This window comes from Morone saxatilis, unplaced genomic scaffold (assembly GCF_004916995.1).
Source record: "Morone saxatilis isolate NCDOM2014 unplaced genomic scaffold, NCSU_SB_2.0 Contig19, whole genome shotgun sequence".
In the NCBI taxonomy this organism is placed as follows: domain Eukaryota; kingdom Metazoa; phylum Chordata; class Actinopteri; family Moronidae; genus Morone; species Morone saxatilis.
In genome coordinates this window covers 2120120-2130619 of record NW_023339751.1, presented here as the reverse complement: position 1 = coordinate 2130619, position 10500 = coordinate 2120120, and the positions used below count along the sequence as shown (strand labels likewise).

Here is a 10500-nt window from a genome sequence, read left to right as displayed (position 1 = left end):
GTGTGTAAGATAGAAAGTGAAATTTAGATAAGAAAGGTCTTTTTTCCCCCCCCCAAGAGGTTCCTAAGCCAGTTTTTCGATTATTACTGATCATTACTCGAGGATATATGCATTCTAGCTGAGCGAACCATTAGAACAGACGGCTCGCTGCAGCTGATCCAAAAGAAAGTCAGAATCCAGACACTGAAGTAACGGCCTCCAGTCATCCCTGCATCTCACCAACAACACACTGATGATGGATGCTTCCAGAAGGTTCCAGGTCCCCTGGCTCTCGCTGCATCCCAACAATAGAAAGATGGAAAGATAAACTTACGGGAACAGAAAAGGGCCGAAGTTTACTCTTTGCGTGCGGGTGGTTTGTGCTGCGTTACACACATGTTGCTGTAGGTCAATGAATGTTAGCCCTCCAGGGTGCTGTTCCAGTGGAGAAAATGTGATGAAATGCCCTCCAGAGAGCCGCTCCAGTGGAGAAAATGTGATTAAATACCCTCCAGAGAGCCGTTCCAGTGGAGAAAATGTGATTAAATACCCTCCAGAGAGCTGTTCCAGTGGAGAAAACGTGATGAAATGCCCTCCAGAGAGCCGTTCCAGTGGAGAAAATGTGATTACTGTTTCTTTTTCATTTGAAATTAAGTTTGTCCGAGCTGTAAGTATGTCATGCTCCGCTACGCCCACCAGCTACGTCGCTAATGTGGCCTGTCTGCTGTTTGGTGCTGAGCAGCTACTGTACAGCTACTGTACAGTGGGTTTATCAATGATTTTAATTATTTATCTTGCTGAAAACAGTTGCCTGTTGCATCTAGAGTGTAGAAACACAACTGAAGAACGCAGTGAGAGTGAATCAAAACAGTAAAGTTGCCAACCATAAAACTCATACCATTTGTTAAAAGACAGTAAAACGTTACGTAGGTCTGAGGGAAGTCCAATAATTATCTGTTTGTCACTCTGAGCGACTCATTTGACATACACGTAGTAATTTGATCCACTGTTGATGATTATAGCAGCTTTAGTAACATATCATTTGGTACATTTTAAGACAGGAGGGTTGCTGTACAGTCAGTCCCATTGTGCCAGTTGTGTTTTTTTGGCTTGTTTAAACTTATTTTATTTCAGATCCACAACTCTAATGGAAAATGTTCATATTATGCTTTTTGTGCCTTTAACTAAATTCCTGCGGAGCAACATCTGGAGCGAAGAAGACCACATATGGTAGCATCCTCTTCGAGACAGGAAGTCTGGGGGTTTCTGCAAAATATGGTGTTGATTTTGAGATATAAAGATTCTGTACGTTGAAACACATTTTAAGACTGATAAATGACTTTTACTGTGTTAAAGATCCCCTCTAGACAGTATTAACCTCCCCATAGATGTGTAAGTGTTTTATCACATATGTCTTGTGCTATGAGTCACCTACACTCCGGGTGTAGGTACTTTTGGGACGTATGCTAATTTTGCGTCCAATGAAACTGGAGCAGAGTGTTTCTGAGGGCAGATGTATTACATACATTTACTGTACATACAAACAGCCTGCGATTGAGACCATAAACTCATTACGAAACTGTTTACTGAGCTCCTAAATCAACTGAGAAGTCGGCTTATTTCTCCATAACACTGCATGGTATCTGTTTTTATTGCAGCCAATGGAGCTGCCCCCTGCTGGCCGCTAGATAGAATGCATGTTGTTGGCAATGGTTGCATACTGTACATATGCAGCTCTGCACACACATCATTCTGCACAGTGAAGCTCAAATTGTAGGATAAACATATTTTCTGATGTTGTTGTGGCTTTAAGTGTTTATTAGGGAGATTACCAGACGTGGAGGTACAGACAAGAAACACAGACAGGCTCAGTGTGCTTTGCTGGGGGGGTTGTGGCTGGGTCGCCGTCTGGGACAGGAAACATGTGAGCTGAATATGGGATCCGTAGAGGATTTGGCAGCCGCACACAAACACACACACAATGCAGGAAAGATGGAAGCTCATCCAGGACACACAGGACTTGGCCCTCGCAGACGACGTGTCACAAGGAATCAAATTAGATGTTGCTGCGTAGAACGCCCCAGAACGAGGCCAGGGACTTTTCTCAAGGAATCCACAGTTCAATCTCAAGGCTAATTTGTAAATTCAACCAGATAATTCAGATGTACTCCTGCAGGACTGCTTCCACGGCGGGTCATTCCAGGATCCAGGATGAGGAGGGGGTACGGTCTACTGTATCAGTGTGACACATCTCCAGTCCTTCTTTGAACTTCTGATTTAGTAGTTCGTGGGAGTCACATGTATCGCTCGGGTCAAATGGCTCATGATATGACAGACATGTTACACAAGAAGGAGAAGGGGCGCTCAAAATTCAGCACTATCAAACACACACACGTCTATGAGAAAGTCTAATCTTTTCTCATCGTGTAACTTCTTGCATAAGCTGCATGTGCCCAACACGTGCAGAGCTCTCCGAGTACACATTACTGCCACTATATGAATACACACACACACACACACACACACACAGGCGAATAGCATTGTTCAACAAATATAGTCCATGATGAATTACTGTCTTGTTTGAGCCCTGATAAAAAGCCAGCTGCTGCTCTCCAACTATGTGTGCTGCCTTGCACGCTGCCATGCCATGACTCAGTGCTGAGTGGGACATCAGTGGGTCTCTTCCTAGTATCCAGCGCAGAGTGAGCGAGGGTCATTCCTCTCTGCATTGGCCTGGACTCAGTTTAGCATCATGGGAACTGCGGATAGCAGTCGGTGGGGGGGAGGGGGACGGTCCCGGGAGGTTACACGGGAGTTCAACTGAGTTAATCCAGCTGACAGGGTGTCCTGTCAGTCAAGATGCAGGGAACCAAACGCAGGAACTGACCTGAGAGAGGTTTTGTTTGTGGAAGACTGGAGAGTGTACTCAGCTGGGGGGTCTCCACACCCAACCCGCTGAGTCAACATATAGACAGATGAGGATTTTCTGCCTTTTGCATAAGCAAGAAGATTCAATCATCCTGTTTGTCTGTTGGTCTCTGTGACAGCCTGACACAACAGAGCCACCTGCTGGCAACGCAGGCAGCTGCACCTCATCAGAAACACTATGAACTCATCAACAATGGAACAGCAGAAGCTCGAAATCAATCAATCAAACTTTATTTATGTAGCACAATTTCATGCAGTGTAGTGCAGTTCAAAATCTTCAAAGTGCTTCACAGACGCAAAGGGGACGGCAGAAAAATTTTTTCCTCTGGGATTTTTAAAGTATTTCTGATCTGAATCTGATCTGAACTCTTGAATCTGACTGACAGGACATACAAGACAGAATAAGCCTATATGTGCAATTGCAAACACAGACAATAAAGTGCAAAAGTAGAAGTAGGTCCTTTAATTATAATATTTCTAAACTACATAAAAATGCAAGCTAAAACTCTTTATGAATAAATTAAATATGTATATAGGCTGTTTTCGGCGAATAGTGTAGGACTATTCTGATATTCTAAGCCATTGCTTTACCGGACTGTGACTTACAGTGTACCTTAAAACGAAAATAACATAAAGAGACTCAAGGGCGGAGAAGGTTTGTTTTGAGTTTAGTTTTACTGATATGCGCCTCTAACAATTCAATTGGTTGTGGAAGATTCATCCTTTATTAGAATTAGTGATAAATCATACAACAGTAAAAGCCTAATTTCACTCATGATCCATGTTGATGAAGATACAGACAAATAGAAATGAATGACAGAAATAGCACATTGTCAATATGTTAGAGACCTCCTAGTGAACCACCACAATCAACAGGCTTCTTTTATGATAAATTAAGTGTTTGTTCGGTTAACTCTTTGGTTGTTTAACTTTTCTAATGCAGGATGAGGTTGTGTGAATACAGCTTGTGTTCAGGTCAAGTTTAGATCTTAAATAATAATATAAACTTTAAAAATAATGATTTAATTAAGTTGTCTTCACAGAAATGAACAACATGCTGATAGATATACCTACTTTATATGTTTTCTTACGTTGTCTTGCACCTCTTTAGAAGCAAAACCCTTTGTGAAACTTAAGCAACCCCTAACAGGGGTCCCGAACCCCAGGTTGAGAGCCACTGTATTAAGGCAGATTAAAGTTGGTGGATACAACAAAAAGATAATTAAACACATCTTCTTTTTTAATTCTTGCATGCATCTGACATCACAGACGTAACTTGGAGTTTCAGAGTAGAATTTAATCATAAGGACAACGGTGTGTAAGACTCGCACACAGGTAAAGGTGAACCAGGTGGGTGGGATGTCACATGTGTCTTTATGTTGAGTGGTGTCTGTGTGGGGGATCAGAGCTGCAGCGATGGCCCAGGTGAAGGTAGCAGGAGACGCAGTGAGGAGCCACCAGGTCTGTGCAGAGGTTTACTCTGATATGGCGACTGTCAGCTCCAGCGCAGGTGAGTCAACCAAAAACGCTTTCTGTACAACTTATAACAATCTGTTTATATTTTATTAGTCCATAATTTTATCCACCAATGATGATGCAGTTCCTCTACACTTACATTAACAGGAACCTGCAATGTAATTTTACCTTCTAGTGATTTTATATAAATTATTTTACTTATTGTTGTTACTTTGATGCAGTGTTGGTCTCCCACTATTCATACTAATGGAGAGTTAAATGTTGCATGAAGGTCTAAAAGCTGTTGTTGAGGATTTCTAGATTTATAAATTCATCAAAAACATCAAAATTAAATTGAACAAAGTTTGTTTTGGTACAAAATGTTGCCTCTTAGCTGCTTTAAAATTCAACTTTTAGCCCTAAAACAACTGTACTTCCAATTAATCTGATTCTAAGAGTGTATTAGTCGCTAAGTTACCAATATAAAATGTTTACTCTGATAAAAGTATACAAAGCTTAGTATATAGTTTTGTACTTTGCAATCAAATTAAACTTAAAATCCAAATAAGTAATTAAAAAAGTACTTTTCTGACCAGGTTTGGTAAAATTAATTAAGAGGAATAAAACTGTAAGTAAGAATAGACTTTTAATACCCAGCAGCCCTCTCTGTGTCGTCTCTAACCACCGCGATGTGAACAAACAAAGTCGGCTCAGTCCACCAATTTGACAGATTAGTCGCTCTGTCAGGGATTGTGTTAATAATCTTGGTCAAATCCTCCAGTTTCTGGTATCTTTTTCTCACGAGCTTGTCTTTGGCAGCTAAAGCTCTGTGGCTCTCAGGTTGCCTGATGGCAGTGGGAACCATAAAGTCAGTGTAATCCCTCTTTTTTCAGACAGCCATTGGTGAAATGAAGAAGTTTTTTTTTGTATCATGCCAAAGAAGACGAGAAACAGGAGCTGTGGAATTGTCTCCGAAAAAGTCTTTTCAGCATCGACGCAAAAAGCCTGAAACTCTCTTTCTTCCTCCTGAAAACAGATATAGGCGAGCCGGCGAGGAAGGGGTCACTGTGTGAGACCTCCATGACTGTCGGCCTTGGCAGGCGCAGCAGAGCCTACCCCTCCCCGGCCAGGAGACGCCACCGCACCACCTTCAGCCACAAGCAGCTGGAGCAGCTGGAGGTGGCCTTTGGGCAAAACCAGTATCCTGACATCTACTACAGAGAGGAGCTGGCCCGCATCACCAAGCTCAATGAGGCTCGCATACAGGTGGGACAGCCCTCACATTACCATTACAGTCAGACTGATATTCACAGGGTATTACACCAAAACTTCTCACTTTATGTCATTTTCAACTGGAATAAAACTGGCATATCTGCATTCTACATTTAGAAAAAGAACCTCATAACCAAAAAATAACCAAAACAAAAACAGTGACTAAAGAAACAAATAACTTTAGTGCAATAACACAGATATTTATGTTGTCTTATGATAGTAGTTTTTGTCAGAAGGGTCCTAGAAAATGCTAGCAGACCTGACAATGTGGTGCAACCTGGTAGTTTTTGTAATTGGCATTTATGTCAATTAATGGTTCCAGCTTTTTCATATCAGTGCGAACTGAATACATAATATTGTAATTCACTTTATCCCTGTAACTGGATTAAGTGTGTCCCACTTCGCTTGAAAGGTACATAAATATGATGTGATATGATGATCCTCAGTCTTTGTGTAACCTCTCCATTGGTATCATTTGTGCACAGATTTTATTTTGACACTCTGAACAGCCCTTTTCTTCACTTTCAGTCTGGTTTTCAAAGGATTATTGTTCCCAGACACATATATCAAAATATACTTTCAGTGTGTCCCACTTCGCTTGAAAGGTACATAAATATGATGTTGTGCATTTTATTTTGAAATGTGAGCAGAAACTACATGCCGTTATGCAGTAGTTGGACAGTTTAAATTCACCTCAAAGCCTCTTAAGAGTTCAATTCATCTGCTGGTTCACTTTGTCTGAAAACAAGCCAAACAGTCTCTCTCTGAATTTAAGCCACGCCCACATTGATGAGGTCCTCTAACCCGTCCTTGTCCCTAACCCGTCCTTGTCCCTAACCCGTCCATATCCCTAACCCGTCCTTGTCCCTAACCCGTCCTTGTCAGCAGGTTTGGTTTCAGAACAGAAGAGCCAAGCAGCGGAAGCAGGAGCGGGCCTCGCAGAAAGCTCTCCCGGTGGGTGTGATGCCAGGCCACAGGGCGCTGCTGGGGGGCATGCACGTCCAGCAGTCCATGGCTCGACAGTACTACACCCAGCCACTGGCTCACATACCCCGCCTCTCCCCCATGCTTCCCTCCGGTGCGTACTCCCGCCACCCGGGCCCGGTCAGCCAGTGCCCCTGCCCCAGCGTTCCGCCCCCGCCAGCAACCCAGCGGCAGCACGAAGACTGGTACAGCCCGCTGAGGAGCAACCTCGCCTCACCCATGTTCTCCCTGGCCTCCATGCAGCCTCTGGACGCTGCGTCTCACTGGAGCTAAGAAGCAACAGAATCCAGTTTAAAGTCCAATAATACATCATTTTAAATCTCTATTCAGATGCAGAAAACTGAGTGTTCCTTTTCATCCACCACACTGTGATTAAACACACATTTAAGTGCAAATTCTGGCCCCGATGTTGACTAAACGTCACGTAAGTGTCACACACAGCGTGGGAACACTGAGTGCTGATTTCTGTTATGAATTTGCTCTCAAATGTTCACAGAAGCACCTCTTTCTGGTCCTCAGTCTTTGTGTAACCTCTCCATTGGTATCATTTGTGCACAGATTTTATTTTGACACTCTGAACAGCCCTTTTCTTCACTTTCAGTCTGGTTTTCAAAGGATTATTGTTCCCAGACACATATATCAAAACATACTTTCAACTGAGTATTGTTCTCCTCAACATCCACTGCTAATATTAATACTGAGTGCACATGTACTGTGCACCATTTTACACATTTAAGGGGAAATGTTAATCTACACAATCTCTTGAGAAGTTGTCTGTACATGAAACTTGGTTGTCTTCTCAGTACATTTAACAAATAAAGATTGATTTCTTTGCATTGCCCTTTAAATGTGGTTTCATGAATGCAATGTGCTCTTCACTACAATTCATTAGAGGTTACATAAATGACATTCACTTGATTCACCACTGGATGTCGCCGTAGAACACCAACATCTCAGAAACAGTCGCAATATCGCAATCAACACATAGACACTATAGACAAATGCAGTAATTTTAACTCACATAGCATTGTAACATCTTAACTTCATTCAAAGGGGACAGAATCAGTCTTTGGTAGCCTTTCCAACAATCACTAACACTGGTTTGTTCTAAATAAACCCTTAATTCAGAGTTAGATGTAAAAGTATTTGTGCAACGAAAGCTAACATTAGTCCTCGGGGACAAATCCGCCCATCAAATACATCCACTATTAGATCTTACTTTTGCCAGTAACAGACTCATATTGTTATTCTCAGTGTCTGACAGCATTATGGAAATGATCCCTACAGAGATAGACCTTTAGTTTACCCAGCTGTCATTTCACTCTCCAGCAGAAAACACTAATTTTACCTAGATAGAGGTAAAAACAGCAGTTTCAGTTGGAGCAGACCGGCTATGGAAACAAACCACAGAGAGGCTATCTTTATATAGAGAATAGCTGTTATATATATATATATATATATATATATTATATATAAATAAATATAAAAAGAAACACATCACAGGTCAAAGAGTGTAGATTACAGTTTTTAATATTTCACATTCCAGAGACAACACAGTTGCATCTGTTATGCTTTCAGTTTTTTTTCCATTCAACAACCTGAATGATTGAAGAATCAATACTGATGGCAAAAATATAGAATTCATCCATACGAAATCACTTTAGAAAGAATCACAGATGCATTCGACAAACGTCGACACACACGCGGAGAGACCTGACATCTGTTTAAAAGGCAGCGAATGATCTGAAGCAAACATATTGTGTTCAATGGTTTATAACAAGTGCTTTACTGGAGGTCATCCTTTAAACCACTGCAGCGGCAGCGGCATCAACCAGTGTGCTTTAAGTCGAGCTTATCCAGTGGTAAAGAATCAGCAGCGTGGTGCCGCTTTACATTCACTCTATGATTTTTTGAAGCGTCTGCCGGCTGACAGACTACAGTGAGGACGATGGGGATTGGCTCATAGAATTGTGGTAATCTTCATGAAAACAACAGCAACCTCAGGAGGAAACGCCGACGTGCCACAATGCTGGCAACAGTCAATATTGTGTTGTTCCTGCGTCCCACCAAAATAAACTTCTACACTCTATATACACACACACACACACACACACACACAACACACACACACACAAACTACGTAGGGTATAACTGTACATGTGAGCGGAGTCAAGGCCACTTTTCCAGTGTGATGCAGCGATTGTCTCCTCCTCATCACAGACAGCAATGAAAGGCGATTCTCCAGAAGGAATCGTCTTGGCTCCACCAATGTCGAGATCGCTCACTGAAACACGTCTTCAAAATGTGACGACATTCTGGTCAGAAGCTACCAAAGAGGAATCAACAGAGCACCACTAAAAGGAGGGAACACACGCCTGCTCAGAAGTTCTGCACGTAATTAAAGAGTCAATTCATCCAAAATCACTAAGAAACTCTTTTGGTGCTCCAACGTGTCCATATTCGGAGTTTAAACATTCTTTATAATGAATATTAATTTAAGAGGGTTCAAATTCTAAAGAAGAATTAGGACAAAGCGTCAAAACTTGAAATCCCAGCTTATTAAACGTCTGATGGCTTCCATGACCCTTGCTGCGTTTCAGAGTGCGTTGGCCGCACATACGCTGCTTTACTTAAGTATTTCACCTTAAAAAAGGAAACAAAACAATGTGTTTCTCCACTTAAAACCTCCTCTAACCTGACCTACTGGACTGGACCGACTTCGTGCCTGCTTTGATGTAGGTATTTTATTTTGAAAATTGTACCAGATTTCTCTATGCCTGTTTCTGTGTGTGACTTCCTCCATGTGGACACTTTTCAAGAGCAGTGGTTGGGATTTTAAGTGATTTTGGGGTGAACTGGACCCTTTACAAACCTACGCAGGAAGAAGGCTGCAGAGGTCATACAAGGGTCATTTCCTCCTGCACATAAACCAGTTTACGCCCTGCTACCAGCCTGGCGATACATGAAATAAGCAAGTATCACAAGCTCAGCAAAGTACGAAAATAATTCCTTCATAAATCCAATAACTGTTGATGATCGCCTCGTGGAGGGGAGAAAGGGGCAGAATTAAACAAATGGGTTTTTGATGGGCAGCTTCTCAGTTGGACCCTCTGGTCCTTGGTGCGTGGACACGAAGACCTGTCGGGCGTCAGGCGACCGTCTTACTCAGTGATTTTGGCAAACCTGCGTAATCTATATAACCGTCAATGTTTTTGTCATCGTCCTTCAGGAACGTCATCGAATGAAGCGTTGATGATCCTTCCTCTTCATTGGCTGGCTGTTCTCTCCCCTCTCCTGAGAAACACACGAAGATCATCAAACTTCATTAAAGGTTGCTCCTTTACGGGCTCACTCCTAATGAAATGAGGTAAAAGTTCCTCTGGGGGGAATTATAAGCGTGTTCCGATCCAGCGAGTATGAGGAAGGTGTGGCACATCCAGCGGATGAAGCAATCGATGCAGGGTGCTTTTGCCAAATGGTACGCGATCTGGACTCTTCAAAATAAATGCTTATTCCAGGCTGCTGGAAAACCAACCGTTGGTGCATTTAGGGCGAACAGCAAACAGGGTTTTCGTGGGAGTGATCGCCCCAAAAGTCACAGTTTAACATGATAGGAAAGGTCACCTGGGGGGGAGTTTTTTTTTAAATAAACAGGGGTAATAAAATCAAATTTATTGGCGTAGCAGGAATATGAAAGTGTAAAAAAAAGAATAAAAAGCCTGGTAGGGCTGTAAAATACGAGCAAAATCTCATCTCCAAATGTATATCATTCAGTTATTTCAGCGGTGAAAAGACGGTTTTCACTGGAACTACTAAATCAGGAATAATGGCCCTCAGCAGCCAATCAGATTTCAGTATTTACACTCCATCATCTCCTCTCTT

The 10500-nt window shown here is 42.2% G+C and overlaps 1 protein-coding gene across 1 annotated transcript; it reads left to right on the top strand.

The window, feature by feature from the left end:
• The first annotated feature begins 3773 nt into the window (after positions 1–3773).
• On the top strand, positions 3774–7207 carry prop1 (PROP paired-like homeobox 1). The gene is made up of 3 exons (XM_035663914.1): positions 3774–4417; positions 5399–5628; positions 6523–7207. The coding sequence occupies exons 1-3, from the start codon at positions 4324–4326 to the stop codon at positions 6889–6891; spliced, it is 693 nt and encodes a 230-aa protein (XP_035519807.1). The 5' UTR covers positions 3774–4323; the 3' UTR covers positions 6892–7207.
• The last annotated feature ends 3293 nt before the right edge of the window (positions 7208–10500 follow it).

Coding starts and splice junctions, on each gene's coding strand:
- prop1 (XM_035663914.1), top strand. CDS start 4,324: ATGGCCCAGGTGAAGGTAGCAGGAGACGCAGTGAGGAGCCACCAGGTC. Junction 4,418..5,398: donor GACTGTCAGCTCCAGCGCAG/GTGAGTCAACCA, acceptor TCCTGAAAACAG/ATATAGGCGAGCCGGCGAGG. Junction 5,629..6,522: donor TCAATGAGGCTCGCATACAG/GTGGGACAGCCC, acceptor CCTTGTCAGCAG/GTTTGGTTTCAGAACAGAAG.